Genomic DNA, 21,405 nt, shown 5'->3' with positions numbered 1-21,405 from the left:
CATGCCCTTTAGCAAATTTAAACATCACAGACCTAATCAAGCACGGGTCCAGGGAGAGCTAGTAGGAGAAAAGAATTGTTTTCTGGCATGGACTACCTTGTGAACGTCTTCTCCCATTGACCAGGTGTGGTGGGTGGTTTCATAGAATAGAACAGAATAGTCCAGTTGGAAGGGGCCTACAACGGTCAGCTAGTCTAGCTGCTGGTAGAGCCTCAAACGGTATAACTGACCAGTTTTGGGTAAGCGATCGCATCCTAACCCCCCCTGTGGTGGGTCGTTGTTGTGTTTTATGTTTGCAGTTGTGTGTTATTGTTCCGCACAGTCTTCAAACCCATTATGCAGGTAGTTGCTTAAGAGTCATGATAAATTCATGAGAATCCCCTGGGTGACTCTGTGTGCCAGTAGTTGTCCAAGGTAGTGGGGTGCTGTCTGTCAGACTCTCTCACCTAGCAGATGAAACGGATTAAAGTAGTCACAGATCCTGACGTTGATAATATCCAAGGTGTGAGGAAGGGGGCAGATTCATTGCAGGAGGTTGTGTTTGTAGTTTGTTGCTATCTGATGTCACAATGAGTCAGCCTAGCCCTCCAGGTTTGGAGTATTTAGAAACAACATTTCGTTTCTCTTATTAAGCCTCCTAAGAATAGAATTGTGCAACGGGACTTGGCTGCCTTCTCTAGGAATATTCCTCTGAAGCACTCAGTTTTGTCAGTGGAGGAGGTGAATAGCGTTGTTCTGCTCACAGATGTTAGAGGGATTAATATAATAATCATCTGGGGAAATTAACAATTTACTTGTGCCTCAGGATTGCCCCAGTGACACTGTTTTGTGTCACGAAGACATGTGACAAGGGTCCAACAGCTTGTATGTTCAAAGTGCACATTGTAATGCACAGACACTTCCATAAAGGAGGGGTTGTTCTGAATCTTTTTCAAGTCCTTGTTGCTTGTCATCATAGAAGAAGAATAATGTTTCCTGACACGAGAGAGTAATCGAGCTTGCTCATGTGTAGAGTGTCTTCAAGAAATATTTTGGAGGAACCAAAATGCTTGAACGCCTTCCCTTCTTTGTTTCTCCTGCTTCAGACATTTGTGGGTTTCAGTTAATTGGACGTTTCCAGGAGGTAGGCCAGTTAGGTTTGTGTTTATTCTGTGGCATTGGAGCTGTTTTGGTTTTTTGGGAAATAGCCCATGGATACGGGGGTGACTACTGTAAATGCAAGAGGCAGTAACCTGTTGGTTGAAAGCATTCATTGTTCTATGTGCTGGTATAATTGTAAATACACTGCTTCCAGCTGAGTTCATGGCCTCAAGCCATACTCTTTACTGAAAAGTCTTCTGTCTTCGCAGCAAGCTGACAAAAAAGCAGACCTGATGGAGCCAAAGAAGGCCCGAGCTACGTTGTACATCACAACAGTAAAGGAGACCCTAAGCCAACAGAACTATGACCTCTTCTCTAAGGCTCTTCAGCACTACAAGAAGACAGATGACTTCCATGCTATGTTATCTCAAATGAGTTCCCTCTTCATAGAGGATGAAAAAAAGCATATCCTGTTACGAGGTATGACAGCTTCCCTGGTTTATTTTCTTTTTAGTAGGGCCAGCTGTGACAGGACAAGGCTTTAAACTAAAACAGGGTAGGTTTAGACTGGATATATAAGGAAGAAATCCTTTACAATGAGGGTGGTGAAACACTGGAACAGGTTGCCCAGAGAGGGGGTGGAGGCCCCATCCCTGGACACATTCAAGACCAGGTTGGATGGGGCTTTGAGCAACCTGATCTGGTTAGCGGTGTCCCTGCTCACTGCAGGGGGGTTGGACTAGATGACCTCTAGGCTCCCTTCCAACCCAAAACATTCTATGATTCTATGATTTTTATGACATGACCTTTGTCTTTTAAATGGACTTGGGCATTTCAGAGATAAGCATTTTGGATTCAAGGTACAGATCAATCAGGATGATAATCATTAAATTGATCACTTTATATCCCCAGATCACACAGAAAATGTTCTTAATCTGATTATCATACATAGGTTTGCACCCTGACAGGCCAGGAAAAAAAATCACATTCCATGGAAGCTTGTGTTATTTTATTTTAAACTTGGCCTAAAAGTAGTACAGCTTATTCCCTGTCATTTAGGAGGCAAGATCAAGGGTGTGGTTGTGAGAGTTGGATATGTGCATTCATAAGGGTTCAGTGTTAAAGCAGTGAATAAGTAGATGATGGTGAGTATAAAGCAAGTGATCTGGGCAAGCATGGGTAGTTTACTGGTTTAGCTGGTATTTTGGTGTCTTTTAACAACTGTATTGACAAGAACTGAACTCCCACCAACATTTCTTCTAGTCTAACAGTGTTTTCTCAGTGAATTTTCCTTTCCCCCTCAACTGAGGAGAAAATGGGCAGATTCTTCTCTGACTTCTTTCATCTACTAAAATAAAAAAGCGCAGTTAGGCATGTTGTAAATTGTTTAAGGTTAATTTTAAGGTTAAGGAATGGGAAGCTCGGTATGAGCACTTACTACTAATAGTAGCCACAGTGTGTTTCCCAGTTTGCTAATCTTACGATATAAATAAGGAAATATTTTCTTGCCAAGTTAAGGCCTAAGTCTGGTTTTCAAAAATGACAGGCACCTGAAACCTAAGGTTCATTTGACGTTTAGGCTTTTGGTTGGCAAGTATTTCATGGTAGGTGAGATGAGGTGTAGAATTAACAATAACATATCAGTGTCACGAAGGAGTGATTTAGATTGCTTAAGGAATCACTGTCAAAGGTATCAGCAAAGTGGTTTTAATAGGGTGTTGTAAAAGTGTGACTGAACAAAGTTCCATGGCAAGGTTCTCTCTATTTGTTACTGCATGGAAGAAACCTACGAAGGAAAACTGAGTTACACTTGAGTTAGGATGATTTACAGAGAGACCAGGGGCATGAAGGGTAAGGAGGTCGCTCCCGTTGGGTCACGAGGTTCAGAGCGGACCCTTTTGCTTTCTCAACTCTTCCTCAGAGAGGAATCTAGGTGCAGTTAGGTCCAAACTTAGTCTCAGACTTGGTTGCTGGTTTATGTCTAAGGGATTATATAGGTAATGTTTCATTAGTGTTGTGGTTTAACCCGGCTGGCAACTCAGCACCACGCAGACGCTCACTCGCTCCCCCCCTCCCTCAGTGGGATGGGGGAAAGAATTGGGGAAAAGAAAAAAAAAAAGTAAGACCCACGGGTTGAGATAGAGACAGTTTAATAAGAAAGAAGAATACAAATAATAATAATAGTAAGAGAATATACAGAATATATTAAACAAGTGATGCACAGTGCAATTGCTCACCACCCGCTGACCGATGCCCAGCCCGTCCCAAGCAGCGATCACTCCCCCCGAGCCGCAATCACTCTCCCCGTGACCGACCAACCAAATCCCCCCAAGCATGACATTATATGGTCTGGAATAGCTCTGTGGTCAGTTTGGGTTAGCTCTCCTAGCTGTGCCCCCTCCCAGCTTGTTATGCACCTGGCCGAGCAGGAGAAGCCCGAAAAGTCCTTGAGTAGTCTGAGCACTACTTGGCAACAACTAAAACCATCAGTGTGTTATCAACATTCTTGTAGTACTAAATCCAAACCACAGCACTATGCCAGCTACTACGAAGAAAATTAACTATATCCCAGCCGAAACCAGGACAATTAGCATCAATTCAGCATGCAGTCAAAGTTACCATAGCACAAGGTTATGCACGGTATCGACTGCTTACCAAACATCTGCCACTGGTAAAAGGTCTCTCTGCTTCAAGGAGCAACCTTGACAGTCATCCCAGCTCCAGGGGGGTTCGCTGCCATGCAGCCACACTACCTGGCAGGGAGAGCTCCAAGAAGGCTCACTTAGGCTGTCATATATATGGAATGAAGTGGTTGGCTTTTAGTCAAGTTATATGCAATGGGAAAGGTATGCATGAGGCTCCTTGTACCCACAACTTTCTTTGTTCCTTGATAAATGAGTCTTGGAAAAACCACCCCCTATTCATGTATTAATCGCATGATGGTTGTTCCAAGCTCATAGGCATTGATTCTTATGGTGTCACTCTGCTCCTTTGTGGGTTTTCAGAGAGCAGACTGAAATTAGAGGAGTTCTTGAGGCCATGGCTCAGGCCTTTGCCTCGTTTGGAGCCTGTACCCAACTATCACTAGTGCATCTGCCACAAGCAGTTATTCAGAGTAGCAGCCAGGCACATACTTTGACCCCACGGTCTGTGAGGACTCATGACTTTTGCTGCCAAGTACATGTTTCATCAAGAAGTAAGCTACTTCATGTTTACAGTGGAAAAAATTATAGTTATTACCTACTGGTAATCCTATTGCTGGAAGTTTGCATGATAGCTGACCTTTGTGTAACTCACAAGTGTGCTTACTGTATAAATATTAGATAACAACATTTAGATTTTAAGTTATTTGGCAGCACTTCTTCTTTTCGTATTACCTAACCTACAAGTCCTGCCATTGTAGGTTTCGCAGGCGTTTATTACCTGTTGTGCACTGATTTTATTTTTTTTTTTAATTTTTTTTTCCTACCCCTGCTTCCCTCTGTCTAATGAAAGAATTTTATCAATTTGTTCGACCTCAACATAAGAAACAGTTTGATGAAGCATGTTGCAATCTGACTGGAGTGGGCTGCGGCTACAAACCTGAGCACAGCCTCCTGCGGGAAGAGAGAGAGATACTGGCCAAGAAAATAGGTGAGGAATGTGTTTTGGCACTGTGCAGGCAGCTGTATTGTTTGATGGACATTGTCCAGTCGTAGAGCAAGATGCAACTAATATAGAAATGTAAGGGTGGAAAGAAATTTAGTTTAATTGATATTGAGCCAAGTCTCTGCTCTGCATGATCCTCTTGCCTGCCTTCCCATAAGCACATGAGATGCCTGAACGTTAGTTACTGCATAGTGAGTAATGATGCCATTTTATTTCAAAAGGGGATTTTACAGATCTATTTAAATCTCAACTCTAGTCTGTGGGTTTAAAAATGTTGTGCGTATTCATCTATTTTCTTTGCTACCCACATAGTGCCACCAGAACAGTGTACAGAGTGTATTCATGTCCTCACAAAGCTTGTGAAGTCTTTGAAACTCTGGAACAATAAAATCCTAAAAAGAAGCAGGGCATTAGCACATCCCCTTTTATCAGAGAAATACATCGACATGCTTTAAAATGCACCATTCCATGTTCATTCTTCCCTAAGTTCACTGTTAATGGACTGGTTTGATTTAACAGAGGAAAAACAGAGTCAGCAGAGAACAGCACTCTCGAAGGACTTGTGCACTCAGCTGAACCCTGGGCTTCACTTGAACCGAGGAGGATTCCACTTGGCAACAGGACTGAGTAGCGCAGGTAACACTTCATCTTAAAGAAAACCACAGTCCCAAGGTAATAGATGTTATGTTCCACTTCATCACTGGCTGTAGATTCTCCTGGTGGGAACCAGTGGGTTTTGCGTTCACCTAGCACAGTGCCTCACTCTCTATAGTAGGAGTGATAGTAGTTCAGAATTTTCAGTAAGGATTCTACAAAACAAAAAAGCCAATAAATTAAATCAAGGTGGATATGAAAGCAACCAGCTAAAGCCAGAAGCTTGCACTGGAGACTGACCTGGCATATGTCAGTGGGGGAGAAGGCGAGTTGAGCACAAGGCTGCTGGGCTCCCTGTTTGTACAGAGTTCAGGAAAGAGAGCCATTTAAGGAATGCAATTTTAGATTTGGTCTATATAAATCCTGATATGAAGAATAAAACAGTTCCTCTTGTTATTGCTATTGTAGACAGTCTGGGTTTTCTGCAGAAATGGAGAGTAACAAATACATTCTCACAATTCCACATAATCTCTCTACCCATCCCTCTAATCTCATACTGTCCAGTATTTATCTTTGAAGTCTCTGTTACGGTTTGATTGTAGATCTTCCTGAGAACAGCTGGGAATTTTTTGTATTCCTCACAAGGAAGTGAGTAGGACAGTTGGACCGTGTAGGAGCCTTTCTTTAGAGGGTCAAGAATAGTCAAAGGCTAAGCCTTTTTTCAAAGAAAAAAGCCGATGTTTCCTGGAAGGCTTTAAAAGCTTTTCGTATTCAAAGCCATGTTATTTCTTTTTTGTGTATTGTATTTCAAGAACATTTGAATGAAACAGAATCTTTGGTAATTGTTCTGAAGTCCGTGAGATTGATTTTCACAGAAACTTGTTTTCACTAAAAGTAATTGAGAAAACAATAGCAATAAATGCATGTATTGCTTCTGTTGCTCACTCCTTAAGGAGAGCATGCTCCCGTGGAAGTGGCGGGAAGGTGTTTGATGTGCAATAAAAGATACGGATTATAACATTTACACCCGTGGTTTTCCCCTTTCAGGAAACTGGGCTAAGCCCGCCTTTTACAACTTCATTATCTTCTTTAGCTTCTTTAAAAGTTCCTTAGTGGAGAATAAAGATCTAAACTCCAAAAGGTGTGGCTGGTTAACTTAAATCAGTTTCTTATCATATACTTCATCCATATTTGCATACCCGTAATATGCAAAGCAGAACTTTTTCCTCTAAAACATATTGGAAATCAAAGGCTGACACTTTGAACAGAAGTCCACGTGGAGCTTAGCAGGATGTTCATAGCTGCTCCTACCCTCCTGTGTGCTCTTGCATTGTTCTCATGCTATCCCACATGTTATTTCAGGTTAGTTAGTCTTTTTTGACATTATGTTTACCTGTTGGGAAACACACACACGCCTTTTTTCCTTTTATTAATAAGGGGTGAGAAATCTATTCCTTAAAATTGCTCGCAGCAGTTTACTTGCCCATGTGTCAGGCCAGCACAAGGTAATGGCCTAAGCGTAAGCCTAACGCCTGAGCGTGACGGATGGTTAAGCCACCCGTTTAAAATGCCTCAGTGTAGCACAAAACCCAATTTATTGCAGACCTCCACGCGCAGTGTCTTCTGTGTCACCTGTTTCTCATTCCCTAGTGACCAGGGAGGTGCTAAAAGCAATCCCCAGAATGAATTTGCTCAGTTGGTGTTTTCAGGAGCAGGTCTTGGCTCTGCACACAGCGGGCAGGTGTCTGGCTGTGCAGGTGGCTTCGGCTTTACCGCTTTGAAGTAGTTCAGGAACCCCCTTCTGAATGCAAAGAGAAGTTGACACAAAGGGGTGACCTGTTTGCCTCTGTTCCTTCCTGAGCCCTGCTCACACATGTTCTTTGTCTCTCAGGGCAGAATGCCAGTCGGGCTCTGAGGAAAGACACTGAAAAAGCCTCAAGCTCTAGGAGAGATCAGCACCAGGTCCTCCGTGCCACCTATCTCAACGACGTGAAAAGGGCTTTGAACAAAAGCGCTTACAGCCGTTTCTATGAAGCGTTGTTAGCTTACAAGAAGACAGATGACTATGATGCCATGATCTCCGTGATAGCAGCCCTCACCACGGAGAGGCCAGAAGACTTTCATCTTCTACAAAGTAAGGGATTGGGTTTTTTTAAATATCACTTTTCTTGAGTTGAAAAGCAGGTGTAGGTGCTGTGATCTCATGTGAGCAATAACCTTTCACTAGTCGGTCATCTGCAAATTCTCCACTTTTAGGAAAAACTTTTCGCATTGGTAAACGTCACTTCTCCCAGCTTTTGGTTTAGCAAACCAGATAGATGGAGCGGCAGGAAAGAGGTGTTAAACGAATGTCAGTCTGAGAGGAAAAAACGTCAAGGTTATAAAATGTTATCTGTGTCTGCTCAGTTAGAAATTGTCCATGAAAAACATTCGCTAGGACCTCAGTAATCGCAGTCCTGAACTTCAGTCAAACCATTTCAGGACCTTTTTTTTTTTCCTCCTCAATTACTACAAGTGATTGCTCGGTAGTAAAGACACCGCTGACTGTTGCACTGACTCAGTTTTGTTCTCGTGACCGTTGATGGCTACACTGGCACTGAGCTCTTAGATCACTTGCAGGTTTTGAGATAAGCAGTCACGCTTTCGATTCACTGTTCTACCAAGCTTTACCTGGGAATAGTTACAGAACTGTGTCACAGTTTAGTGTGCTTATCATTCAGAATAATTTTCCAGAAATTTCAAGCTGATACTTATTTACTCAAAAGTGGTATATTTTGGGTTTGGTTCTTTCCTTTCATGGGTTTAATGATGAAAGGATTTAGGAAGCTACAAATTTTTAAAATTTGAAATTGGGGTTTATTGTTAAAGAAAGAAAAAAGAAGAAGGAAAAAAAAAAAAGAAAAGGGGTTATATGCTGGCCTTGACTGCCTCGATGAAGACATCTTGTGCTACATAACACCTCATTTCCATCTTCTCCTGTGTCTCTGGTGTGAACTCCTCTGCAGGAAATGATGCATACAGTATATGCTGGGAAATGCTGATGTAGTTTGTTTGTTGTCTTTAGGAAATAAAAATAAGTATTTCACTGGCCTTGAATAGATGTCATAGCCTCAAAACTTTTTAGAAATTTTTTTTTTTTCTGGTGCATTAAGTGGTTAGATTAGTCTTGACATGGTGAAGAGCGGGACGGAAACGAACTGCTTGGCACTGTGACTCATCATCTCGCCCTGAGCATTCTTACAGAGAGTCGGTGTCTTGACTGAGCAAATGTTTTGACCTCAGAGGGCTTTGTGGTAGAATTGCCTGTGCTTGGCAGTAAGTTGTAATTGGGATTTTTTTAGAATTTCTGTGTGTGTGTTGTGAATCATTGTCAACTAAACAGTAACAAGAGATGCCCTTTTTGAGAAAGTCTTTTCAGATATTGTGTACATACCTGATTTCTGTAGTTCAGCTGTCAGTTGAAGGGCCGGGTCAGGTATTTATGCTTAGCTGTAGAGAACAGAAGAATTTCGAGGTAAGCTGAGATTATCTTCAAAATAAGTACTCACCTGTCTTCTGGCAAGGAAAACCCCATAATTACAAAATCAGCAAAATCATCAAGTGTTCCACTAACCTGAAGGTACTCTGAAGAATTAGGCTGATGCTGTTCAGCTTCCAGGGAACTTCTCCTCTCCAAAGCAAGGAGTCTTCCATGGTCAGGCATTTATTTTCCTACATGTTTGACTGTATTTTCTTTTGGACAGGGTTTTACATGTTTGTGCGCCCTCATCACAAAGAACAGTTCCAACGAATGTGTCAAGATTTGACTGGAATGGTCTGTGGCGAGGGAGAGAAGCAATTGCAACCACAGGTGCAAGGTGAAGGGAGCCCAATGAGCTTGGAGAGCCGGTGCACTAAAGGAGGAAACAGCCACGTACAAGGTTGGGAATGAACATTTGTCTGAAGTTTAGACACTTTATTATTATGATGGGTGGTGTCCAACAGCCTTAGCTGTGGGCCAGGGCCTCCCTGCGCTAGGTGTGCAAAGGAAGATCAAAGCAATTGGCCATGTCCAAACTGAGTTTAAAAAAGTGTAAGATAGAAGGCAACGTGCAATGGGGAAGTGCAAGGAAATGAGAAGAAAATTATAGTGCTGTCTTCTTTAAACTGTTAAGTGGTTTAGGGTGAACGGAAAATTTTTGCACCTAAGTGGGGTGGGGCAGGAGTGGATCAAGGTCACTGTGTCTATGAAGAATTTGCCACAGAACTATTTCATCATAAAGGGTCCCTTTCAGTAATAATGTGCGTTAGTATCGGAAACTTCTGTTACCAAGAAGTATGGCATAAAAAAATAGTTATTCAAATTGTTTTGTTGTTCTTATACAATGAGAACTTACTGAACTTACTGCCAATTGTGTTTTGCAGAGTCTGTGTATTGTGTTCTGCATTGTACTGTTTTATATGCTGGGTTTTTGGTTGTTGTTTTTTTGTTTTTTTTTCTTATAACCAGATGCAGCCACTTCCAAGGGTGAGGCACCGGAGAAAATTCAGAGAAAGATTTCCTCCTTCTGCTTTAACCAGAAAAGCAAACTTGAATTGCCAATGACCAAAGTATCGAAAGAAACCAGCGATGTGAGAGCACCCACAGGCTCTGGAGCTGTGCCTATCTTTCCCCTAGAGATGGAGCCAGAGTGTGGTAGGTATAGGTGAGATTTTTGGATGCAATTCTTCAATAATCAGGCATGAAGATAAATTATAGAAATGAGAACTGTGCTGACGATCTATTAAATGATCAAGTGGCTCATGCCGATGTTTGCTCAGGTGCAATAACCATACAGTGCTGTTTGCTAAGTAGCACTGGTACTTTTTGACACTTGCACGTGTTCTTCATTGTCTTTATCACAGTGATGTCATACTTTCCTGGGAACTTATGTATTTGTCTCTACAACTTCCTTGTAAAGTAGGGATGTAGCCTCAGTTTCTAAATGGGGATCTGAAGCACTGAGGTCATGTGAAAGAAATAACATAACAAGGCCAGGCATTGCACTATTAAGGCAGTTCATAAAGCTCATGGTCATTGTTTTGCAGACTGCACTGGAAATGTGTATGCATGAGAATTTCACAGGTGATTACTGGAATTTAGTCATTTCCTCCCTCTCTTTCTCTTTCCTCCTCTTTCCCCACCCCTTTCTCTCTCTTCTAGGAAGATTCCAGTGCTCTAACTGCAAATCTGAGGATGATGTGCCTTTTAAATGTCCGTTATGTGACTTCACTTGCTGCAAAACATGCTGGGAGCAATTCTTAAAGGTTACCTTGTTTGCTGGTTTCAGTTTTTCCTGAAACTGCTGGTGAATTTTGTGCTTTTCAGGAGAGCCATGTGGATAGGCCTGGAAACAGAATTCCTCTGTTTCCAGAGAGAACACCTAAATCCTGATGGAAGATTTACCACTTGTTTCATTACTTCCCATGTTCCGCAATGTGATTAGAGGCAGACCTCTGCCTTATGCTGTGTTTTTTGCATCTTTGCAGCTCCTGTGCTTTCTCCATATGTTTTCCCATCTAGAGCTATGCAGGCAAGAAGCTGTGGAGCCAACTTGATAAAAAAATTTTTATTCTACATCTGAACCTTTACTTTAATTTTTTTTTTCTTGCTTAGTTTCATAACTTTCCCTGTCTAAAAGCCTACTCTAAAGCACTGTCATGAGATGAGGCAAATTCATGCTCAAGTCTATCCTGTCTTATCCTGTCCTTTGGTGTTCCTGGCTGAGTAAATTGGTGGTTGAAATTCTTTAGGTAAGAGGATGTAACTGATCCCACAGTGCCTGTAGCATCTTACCCAACATTTGATTCATCAGCCAGGTATTAATAATCTGTGACCCTGCGCGTGGAAGTCTAATACAAGAGTTGAGGAGGTTTCTAAACGTTTGTAGGTGATGAAGGCGGCTGCTAATCAGTGAAGGTCAGGAACCCGCCTGAAAACAGTACAGGAGGAAAAGAAATGTGGATCTATAAGCAAGTACAAAATAATCAGTCATTCCAAGTTCCAGAGGAAGGTCTTTTTCTCAGGGAAAAAGACACTGAATAATGTCAGCTTACTGTAGAAAATAACCAGTATACCAACATCCAAATGAAATATAATGACCAAGACAGACTTGGTCCAAGAGGAATATAGAATAATGTCCAGACTGATGTTCTCAGGCATATATCTCCTAGAGGGAATTCAGAATAGCTGCTCAACTACATTTCATCCCCAGTCTCCTATAGACCATATTTCTTTAAAAATCTTAACATCCCAAAGTATCGGATTATAAGGAATATATGGAAGAAAGTACAGGAAAACCAAAGGAAGGCCTGTAGTGTTTGCTGGAGATTGAGCAGCCGAACCAATTAGCTTGAATAGGCACTACCACTGAAGACTCAGCTGGTCCTTTTATTGCCAAAGTGTAATGGGGCTGAACGTTTGACAGTCCGCATACACCACTTCAGAAAAGACTCGAGGAAAGTCATGACAAGAATTTTACTAGCATGTGTTTATAATCTCTGCTGCTCGAGACTTGAGCTGATTAAGAAACTGAATGAGATCCATGGAGAGTTTTTTTTGGTTAGGCAAACATTTGTTATCCCACGGGCAGATTATGTTATCTCAGGTCGTAATTTTTTCTCTTACAAATGTCTGGGGAAAAAACTCTCATTTTGCCAGTAAGATGTAATTGTTTTGTCAGCTTAAGAATCCACAAAATTAGAACCCTTCTATAGTGAGCAATGGTACTGTGGTTTTTTGTCTTGAAATTGGTAATTCCGAGGTCTGGTTTTTTTCCTTAATCCCCAAGTTAATGTGCATTTTCATAGCTCATAGATAAATCACAGAATTTGCTCAGCCTCAATGTTTGGTTTTTTTAATGACTCCTTTTTCTGATTGCACATCTCTTAGACTGGGGATTAAAACAGTCTGGTCCACTGGATTAGACTGTATTTCAGATTCAGGTACTTGAATGCATCCGGAGGCGGCCAACAGGGCTGGTGGAAGGACTGGAAGGAATGTCCTGTGAGGAGCAGCTGAGGACTTTGGGGTTTTCTGGTTTGGCGAAAGGAGGCTGAAAGGTGGCTTTGTTCCTCTCCACAGCTTCCTGAGGAGGAGACATGGAGAGGGAGGTGCTGATCTTCCCTGGTATCCTGTGGCAGGATGCATGGGAGCGGCTCAAAGCTGTGTCAGGGGACATTCAGACTAGATATTGGGAAACATTTCTTTACCGAGAGGGTGGTCGAACACTGGAATGGGCTTCCTAGAGAGGTGGTCGATGCCCCAATGCCCTTAACAACACGCTTTAACTTTTGGTCAGCCCTGAAGTGGTCAGGCAGTTGGACTAGATGATCGTTGTAGGTCCCTTCCAACTATAGAAGTATTCTTTCCTATTTGAATATCCAATACCAGGCCATGTTTGAGGAAATGAGTTGTTCCCCATGGGTCATTTGTTATTAATGACTTCCATATCTGCCACTTTCCTGAATAATCTTGCTCATTACCGTGAAACTTCATCCCATGTTGTACCAGATGGTGGCAGGGGGAAGAAAATATCTGTGTTTTTCTTGGAAAGGTGAATCAGACCTTTGCTTTGTGGTAGCGTGCCACAGCCCTGGGAGGTGAATACAGTCTTATAATTTGTAAAGATCAGGAAAGACAGAGTTTGAGGCAAATAATCAGAACATAATAGCAGACATACCGAGTCAGGGTACATGTCTGTCCAACCCGCTGTCTCTGACAGTGGCCAAAAAAGGATGGCTAGGAAAGGATAAAGATGATGGCAGGCATGAGCGATGATTCTTGCTGATAATCTCTCAGCCCCAAAGCTATTTGCAGCACAAGAATTCCCTGAGCCAAAGGTTGCTTCTGTATGTTAAGAAACCTCTGATGGATTTCCATCACGTCGCCCAATTCCCTTTGAACACAAAAGAACTTGGCATCCATGTCCTACGGCAAGCGCTTCCACAGCGCAGCCAAACATTAGGTGAAGAACCATCTCATTTTTTGTGCTGTCATTTTGAACCTCTTTCTTCTAGTTCAGTTTAATGCCCTGCTCGTTTAAAAAGGACAAACAAAATACTCTTCCAGTTCTCAAGAAAACACGTGATGGATATCCTGTCCTTCGTAAGCACACCCTTGGAGCCTTTCTGCATACACCAACAGTGTGATCCATTTGCCTCCTCCATAGCCAGCATGCATCAAAGTCCTTATTTCTAAGAACTTTCCTTTCTTGCTCTGAACAACAAACTTTTGGGTATGGGGGATGTAAGAAGCATCTTCTCACCAGCTGAGACCTTGTGCTCTACTGTTCAAGCACCCCTCAAGGCTCAGCATGGCTGACATTCTATGCTCTTTGCTATGGGGAACATAAAACTATGTGGTCTCATCACCTTTTCTTACCTTCCTTATGGCATATCTTTCTAGTGAAGAACGGTCCTCAGTACACAGCGACGTTAGCTTGCGTATGATACAATTCAAGTGTAGTTTGGTTAATGAAAAGCCACGTAGCTTGTAGCTTGGGATATTACTTGGGGACTGATGGAGAGAGAGACATCTCCCAGTGATGAGGCAAAGCTGTTCTCTGCTAGTCATGCCGATGAGGTGGAGGAACGGCGTGGTTGAGAGCAGGGGATTGCAAACAGGAAGAAGATTCTTCCATGTTTCTCCAAAACCAATCCTAGAGGAACCATCTCCCAATGCTTCCATCTGCATTCCTATCAGGGTGTTGGTCCGTTGTGCGGACAGTTGACTCCATTCGTGGCAAGGGCCGTGTTTGTGCTAGAGGTGCCTTTACCAGCAGGAAATGAGCAACCATGTTTGTCAGCTTGGCTCTGAACTCTCATCAGATGGCACTGGGCTTTGTCACCACTGACTGGGCTGGCTTGAAGAACTCGTCTTTTTTTCTTCGCTAAGAAGTTACACACTATGTTTCTTCAGCTCCAAAGCGCTTTGGTGCATGGTGGCCTGTGAGGAAGTGACTAACAGGCTGTCATTCAAAACACAATGGCTTGGGTCTTGTAAATTGGGATGTCTTTTTTCCAATTTATTTTACTGAAATAGCTGAGGGGTGGTGAATAGTTTTGGAACATTTTGGAAGGAATAATTTTGGAAGCTTTTGGAGGAGCAGATGGAACTGCCTGCGGCTGGAGGGGTATTAGAGGGATTAGTTCAGATATGCTGGAGGATTTTCAGTGCATTAGGGGAAGCCTTGCAGAGACACTGCCAATATACGCCACTTTTGGGTCTAGTTTTCTGTGCAGAGGTCTATTGCTGCTGTTCATTTAAATGCATCGTTTATTCACGCTCGTTTTGCCAGGTATTCCAGAGAGACTGAGTTATTCTCATTTGGACTATCTGTAATATGGGCAAATAATTTAAGATTTCACAATTCTATGTTACACTTCAAATTTTCAGAGCTCTTTGACAGATCACGGTCTGCTGGGAGGTAAAGTGAGTTTTCCTCTCCCCCTCCATTTCTGGTATTTCAATTAATTAATTTCTGGAATCAAAATACGAGTGCCCGAGCCTACTTTGCAGTCCACACCTTCTGTTGCAACGATTAACTTCCATACTGTAGGGAAGCCCGCACAGCACCACTGATGTAGGAGGCCATCACTGCAGCCTACTGAGCTGGCAATTTTCTCACAAAGATGAATTTTTAAGAACAAATTTTGCTATCTCACTTTTTGAAATAAGCAGAGCGCTTTAGTTTTACTAGTAATTCGCCAGATATAAAAAGAACATTTGACCTGTTCAGGTCAAATGGCTAAAGACCAGACTTTAAGATTAGTCAGGAAGCAAACTGAAACCTGGGTGGAGAAATGGTCGCCTCGTACCCAGTCTTCTGCTGTTAACTGGGAAAGGTGTGTGGTGGTATGAAGAAATACATGTACTTGGTTCCCCTGCGAAACTTTTGGTCATGACCACGTGTATCACCGATGTCCTGGTATGCCCAGGAGATCGCTTCCTTCTCATCTGTGCAAGAGGAAGCAGGAGTTCAGGGAACTCATCAGCCATCTTACGGGATTTTCCTAGTAACACGTACATCTATCCTTCACAGCAGCTCTTGCAGGCTCTGTATTTCCTCATTCCTGTAGTTTAGCCTTCCAGATATGTCATAGCCGTAATTAATCTGTGACAACTACTGTAAAGTTCATTCTTACTTCACTGGGAGATTTTCTTTTTCCTCCTTTTGTTATTAGCAGTTAAGTAACTGACTGCACGGTAACGCATTTAATAGATGCAGTATCTTGGGGACTGTCAAATGACTAGCGTGGCTTATAGTTCATATTGGTAGAGAAAATGAATAGTTTATCTCTGTATTTTGTTCATTTATTTTGTACAGATGAGGAAGAAGTGCCCAGAGTGCCACAGTGATGTGAAGAAGCAGCGATTAATCCAAGTTTTCTTCTGGTCGTAATCTCACCGACACAAAGGGCAAGTCCTTCGTATCAGCGGCAAGAAATGGCTGCGCCCTGGCTCTCATCCTGAAGGGACGCGGGATGAATGTTCATTTAAATATCTTTGATCCGTGGTGCTGGATTACGGGCTGTGCTCCAGCGCGTATCGCATCTTCCTACAAAGGTGATCAAGTCTGAAAGGTTTCTCCTTCACCACTGGCGGGAGACAAAACAGAGTATTGTCCTCCGTTGGACCTACTTCTCAGCAGATTAACCTTCTCAGGGTAATTTCTTTTTTTATATTACCCTGAAAATTCTACTGTGGCCACTCTTAGGCTGAAATTTTAAATCCTGGAGGCTTCTGTCATTTGTGGGCCCTTCAGGTAATACCAGATCCTGGAAAAACCCTAGCAGTAGTATGACAGTGGAACTGAGCTGGCTAATGAGGCCAGACTGCCCATCCTTAACCACACTGGTGTTCCTGGAAGAAGTGATTCACATTCCCTGTTTGGTGTTTGGCAGCAGCTGCTCTCTCCAATAGCAGAAGATACTGAAAGGATGAGGTTTTTTTAAAAACAAATTCCAGTGGTTGGATAGTGAGCAGAAACACTTGCATCTGCTGTGTACCCTGAAGGCTGATGCCTTCCATCGTACTGGGATATTTGGAAACGTGCATCTAAGAAGGCTCCGTGCTGGTATTTTCATTCTGCCCATGTTACCTGATGTTTATTTTCCAAGAAGAAAAAGGACCTAATGGATTTAAAACTTCAAAATAAGTCAAGTTAGATGGGTTTAAAAACAATTCCTTAGTACTTCCACTCTCTGTGAGTAGTGGATATCAGTGGTTAACCTGAACAATTGTATCCATTTTAAATCATCAGTAGTGGCTCTAAATTAAACTATAAATAAATCAGGTTTATATTAATTGGGTTTCCTTTTTTTTTTCTTTTCTTTTTGCTTAATTTTTTTACCAGCTATAAAAACATTGGGTTCTGAGTCCCAGTGGCCCTGGCAGGAGTAAGTGGAGAGGTTTATACTGTGGGATTTCTGGCACTTGACTATTTTGGTTGAGAGAAATGAACAAAGGATTGTGTTCTCCCTCGCTCGGTGGTTTGGGGGTTCCTGTGATGACAGAGGCACTTCATGTAGCACGTGGTTTGGGAATTTTCTGGGAGAATATATTCTTTAATAATTTTAGGCTGGTTTTTTTCCTCAGCCTGTAGGTGGATTTAATTACAATGGAATTTCGGGAAGTTTTATGTTAATAATTGACAACTCAGCATTGACGGGCGAGCTGCAAAAAATTTCACAGGTTCTGATTTCCCCCGGCTGTAGGGTTCAAAACTGGTGTCACGTCAGATCTCCTCCTTACGGGGATATTGGTCCTCACGGAGAAATTCCTTTTTTCAGAGCAGAATCCACTTTACCTGGAAACAACCCGGTGGCGCGTGTGATACGGTGCCTCTCGTGCACGAAAATGTCAGATACCACGCGTGCGCTCGCGTCGGGGTTCGCTGCGCGCGGACTGTCTGACAGACAGGAAAAGCGGTGTTCCTCAACGGCAGCGACACGGGAACCTTCCGTCCTTCGTTAACCAGTAATTAGAAATAACGGAGAGTTACAGAGGAGCAAAGGTGATTCGGGGCTAGCGTGTATTCTGCCCTCTTTAAATCTGTGAACAAATTGTACCTTCTCTCTGTTCAGTGCACTACTGACAGCGGTTTAGATTCTGAAAACAGGAATAAATAATGCAGAGAAAGCCCTAGATATTTGAAATGTAAGTGGGGAAAAAAATACAGGAAAAGGTATGGATGGATACGTGTGTTGTAAAAATGAAGAGGAAAAGATCCGGAGCGATGGTGTGGAGCAGGCAGTAGCGTTAAGCTCTTGCCCTTTGACTCTGAGTTCTGTCGCGTGGCGACTGCGTTGTGTTTCATGGTGGAAAAGCTGCGTTTTGCTCGACAGAAATCACGCCAGAGATGCAGAAGGCAGCTCTGCTTCCCAAAACCAAAGCAACTCCGTAACCTGAAGTGTACCTCTGGTTGGCCAAGGGGTTTTTGTCGAAGCTGCACCTTCACAAGTTGTGCCCTGAGTGTTCTTTGCCATCGTTCGTTCTCTTGCTTTTTTAACAAGTATCGCAATAGCTATTGCATTACAGAAGTTTAAAAAAGCGGGGGGGAAAAAAAGAAGATGGTGCTGTCAGGGGAGAGCGGATCAGGCCAAGGCCAATGCTTTGCAGGTGGCAGCTTTGGGGCAATCCCACTTCCCCGTGTGGGGTGAGCGGGTCCCTGCGATGTCGCTCAGAGGCTCGGTGCGAACCCTCGGTGCGTTCTCTCGGCCTGGGCAAGCAGTGGAAGGGGAAGTCTGAGAGCTGAGCGGCGCCTGGGAGCAGTGAACAGTGAAATGTTATTTTCCTGGTAAGACCAGTGCCTCGTCTGCTCTGCGAAGAGCCCTCCCTGCAGCCTCCTCCTTGTGCCGCTGGAGGGAAACCACAGCACGGGGCGCGAACTGCGAACGTCAGGGAGCCGGTGAGATGACAGCCTGGCTTAGGTTTTGCCTGATGGAAATTATCTGCTATAGGCTGCAAAACTGCTGCGAGGTCTGGGGAGCCCAAATGGAATACTTCACAGGTATGTGTGGTTTCCTGGGACAAACATTGTCACGCTTTATTTTTTTTCCCTTTTGTTTTCTCCCCCTCAACTAGAACAGTTTTCTACCTGTGCTTTCTCTTTGCTGCTGGAGTTGCTTTAGTTCTAGGGACTGTTCCTACTTGGGAATGCTCCGTTGCCGGTGAGACAGGGCAGAGGAACTACAGTAAAAAAATCTTGGTGCTTTCAAGAGCTTCACACGCTCCTCCATTCGCTCCCCAGCAGCTGGGTCGTCCCACTGAGGACGTGGGCTGTCATGTGCCTTCACCAGCTGAGCCCACCCTGACGGACTCCGAAACGCTTCCCCTGTCCCCATCGGCGAATCTGCTCTTTGCAGGTGGAATCCATCTGGTTTTGCTATTGCTTTCTGGTGGAGCAGGGGTTGCACTGCAGCGGGCCTGGGTCCCTGCTGTCAGCGTCCCTCGGGCCGGAGAGAGGGATGCTAATGTGTGCCGGTGATGGGAGAGCATCCAGCCTGCAGGAGGTCCTCGTCTGCAGCTTATCCGCTCTTTGCTTCGTTTTAGTTTTAATAACGCACAGAATTTAACGATTCTGTCACTGCTGACCTATTTTGGAGAGGTTTGCTGAGAAGTTACGCTCATCAATTTTTAAAAAAAGTAAACAAATAAAAGGCAAGCGACTGCGACCCTGACCGGTGAGGAGCAAATGGGCGTTGAGGAGCAAATGGGCTTTTGTGTGGCATTGCCCTTCACCGGGCTTTACTGTAAACCCCAAGGAGCTCCTCTTGTGGGAGAGCAGGGTTCGGAACTTGAGGGTAGGTCTCTAGGTCCCTGCCCTCGGAGGTCACTTGGCGTCACCAAAGAGCCACCCCCTTGCCTGTTGGGGGAATCTTTGTGCTGGGGCTTCCAGGGCGTCCTTCCCTGGCTTTCGGGGGATGCCCAGCAGCGATGTTACCCGGCCCGTGATCAGACCCTTCCCCTTCCCAGCTCCCCAACCTCTGCCCGGCAACCCAGCGCTGCGCTCGCCACGCGTTCCCCGCAGCAGGTTGCTCAAGAATCCCTTCTCACAAAGGTCCGGGCGCACGTATTTCCACTCCCCATCTTCCAAAGAAAAGCTCGGAGGCCTGCGTGTCACTTGAAGCCCTCATGACGTCAGCATGGTCCTCCTAAATGTGTTTAGAGTGCTGCTTCCTCCCGCCCCTGCCCCAGCGACAGAGCCGCTTCCAACGAAACCGTGGAGCAGGGGGTCCCCAGGAGCTGGCTGTCGGGACATGCTGCAGATAGCGATCTCCCGTCATCGCGAAACCCGCTGGATTTACAAGAAGGAGAGGTAGCGCGTTATTTATGAAGACCAGAAAGTGAAAACAAGAATTGTTTCGGAACAATCTGTGTTGCTGTAAGTGGTTAGGGGAACCGATCCAAAGCATCGAGCGTGTGGGGAGAGGGAAGCCTATCATGGACACTCCTTGCCTGTTTTGGGAAGCAAATGACACATGAGTTACGGATCGTGAAGGAAGTAGATAGTAATCTCTTGATTGCCCCTGCCTTGGAGTGCTATGACTATACCTGGAGTATTGTCTCCAGCGTTACTGGTGTGTCACTGAAAAAACTTTTTCCCGCTGCTTTTTCCCAAATAAAGCTGTGAAAGAGCTTGGGAAAGAGACCAAAAACAACAAAGCAGATGTTTTACCAGGAATGAGATGAAATTGCCTCTTTGCCTGGAGAAGCGGCTGCTGCCGGGGAGGGAGGAATTTCTTTGCTTTTCTGATTTTTCTCTGAATATTAGTGAGAAACCTGATTTTGCAAGAGTAGTTTTGAAAAGTGGCGCAGCTGGACACCCCGAAGCCCTCGAACGTGTGAAATGATGCCCTGTGTGGGGAAGTGAAATCAGAGCCATGGGAATATGATGCTGAATTCCTTTTCTAAGCTACCTCTGCAGGTCAGAACAGCAGCAGTGAGTCAAGTTGTTGCGTTCCAGTGATGGGGCAGCGACCCCACAGACCCATTCCGGGGGGGTTTGTTGGGCAAGTAAAAGAATAGACAAAAAGATGAATCGAAGGTCGTGGTTCTACCAGACTCTTGCCTCCCTGAAGGGTAGAGGTTGCCTGGGGAAGCCCTTTCTGTCTCCTTGACCTGGCATTTCACTCCCTAAATATTAAACTGACAAATTTTTGTCATTGTAGTATCGTGACTTAAGTCTGTCCTGAATTTAATGTCGCGGTACGGTGGGGAGCTGCCTACTTAGAGCTCCCTGGCATATTGCATGCGTCCCAGCGGTCGCTGTGAGTAGGATACAGGGACCCCCCCGAGGCCCCATCCAGGCCGTGCCGCCCGCCTTCGCACCCCTTTAGGGGTTCCCCCGTCCTAGCGGGTGGAAGCAGGAGGTAGCGGGCAGGACGGGAACGGGTGTTCATGCGGCTTGGTGGTTTTCTTTCCATCGAAGCAGAATCCTGAGGGAGATGGGGAAGAAACGAAGCCATTGGGATTACTTTTGAGTAATCCTTTTACAAATGTTGCGGCATGACTGTTCATCACTTCAACCGACTCACACGTTTGCAAAAGGCTGGATGACCTGATTTCTGTTGCGGCTTCTTGGAAGTTCAGATGTGTCAGCAGGAGGGCTGGTAACAGGCTCAGGAGCCATGTGAAATCCACGGTAGGAAAACCGTGATCAGCAAAGGAAACGTGCTGGGGTTGCACTAGGGCTGCTCCGAAACACCGGGCGGTGATGGGGCGAGCCTCGGACAAAAGAGGCCTCGCTTAAACTCTCCAGACAGGTAACGCTGCGGTGCGGGGCTTCGTGCTCGGTTCAGCCTGGTGGCGAGTTTGGCCCAGCAGGAGCAGGCTCCAGAGGATGCGCCTCAGCCCCAGAGGAAGTCCCAGGGGAGTGTGAGGGGATTAATTGATAGATTTAATTACTGAGATGATGCATAATGACAAAGCAAAGCCCTGGTAGTTCCTACTCAGGGATTATGTCAAATGGTGTTACAAATCATCAACGTAATTTGGGGAGCTACAAATGGCGGAGGTAAACCAGCAGTGGAATTAAAATCCAATTTGGAGAGGCCTGTGAA

General features: G+C 44.3%; 1 protein-coding gene across 1 annotated transcript in view; it reads left to right on the top strand.

The window, feature by feature from the left end:
* Positions 1-16,521, top strand: part of RTEL1 (regulator of telomere elongation helicase 1) — a 51,249-nt gene extending 34,728 nt beyond the window's left edge. Inside the window, exons 28-35 of the mRNA XM_035890360.1 lie at positions 1,350-1,560; positions 4,576-4,713; positions 5,248-5,364; positions 7,214-7,456; positions 9,066-9,242; positions 9,812-9,997; positions 10,505-10,608; positions 15,669-16,521. Of these exons, the coding sequence (XP_035746253.1) occupies positions 1,350-1,560; positions 4,576-4,713; positions 5,248-5,364; positions 7,214-7,456; positions 9,066-9,242; positions 9,812-9,997; positions 10,505-10,608; positions 15,669-15,743 (1,251 nt within the window). The 3' untranslated portion in view covers positions 15,744-16,521. The remainder of the gene's footprint in view (positions 1-1,349; positions 1,561-4,575; positions 4,714-5,247; positions 5,365-7,213; positions 7,457-9,065; positions 9,243-9,811; positions 9,998-10,504; positions 10,609-15,668) is intronic.
* The last annotated feature ends 4,884 nt before the right edge of the window (positions 16,522-21,405 follow it).

Source organism: Egretta garzetta, unplaced genomic scaffold (assembly GCF_000687185.1).
Source record: "Egretta garzetta isolate BGI_Z169 unplaced genomic scaffold, ASM68718v1 scaffold223, whole genome shotgun sequence".
NCBI classification, from domain to species: domain Eukaryota; kingdom Metazoa; phylum Chordata; class Aves; order Pelecaniformes; family Ardeidae; genus Egretta; species Egretta garzetta.
This window is presented reverse-complemented; position numbering and strand designations above follow the sequence as displayed.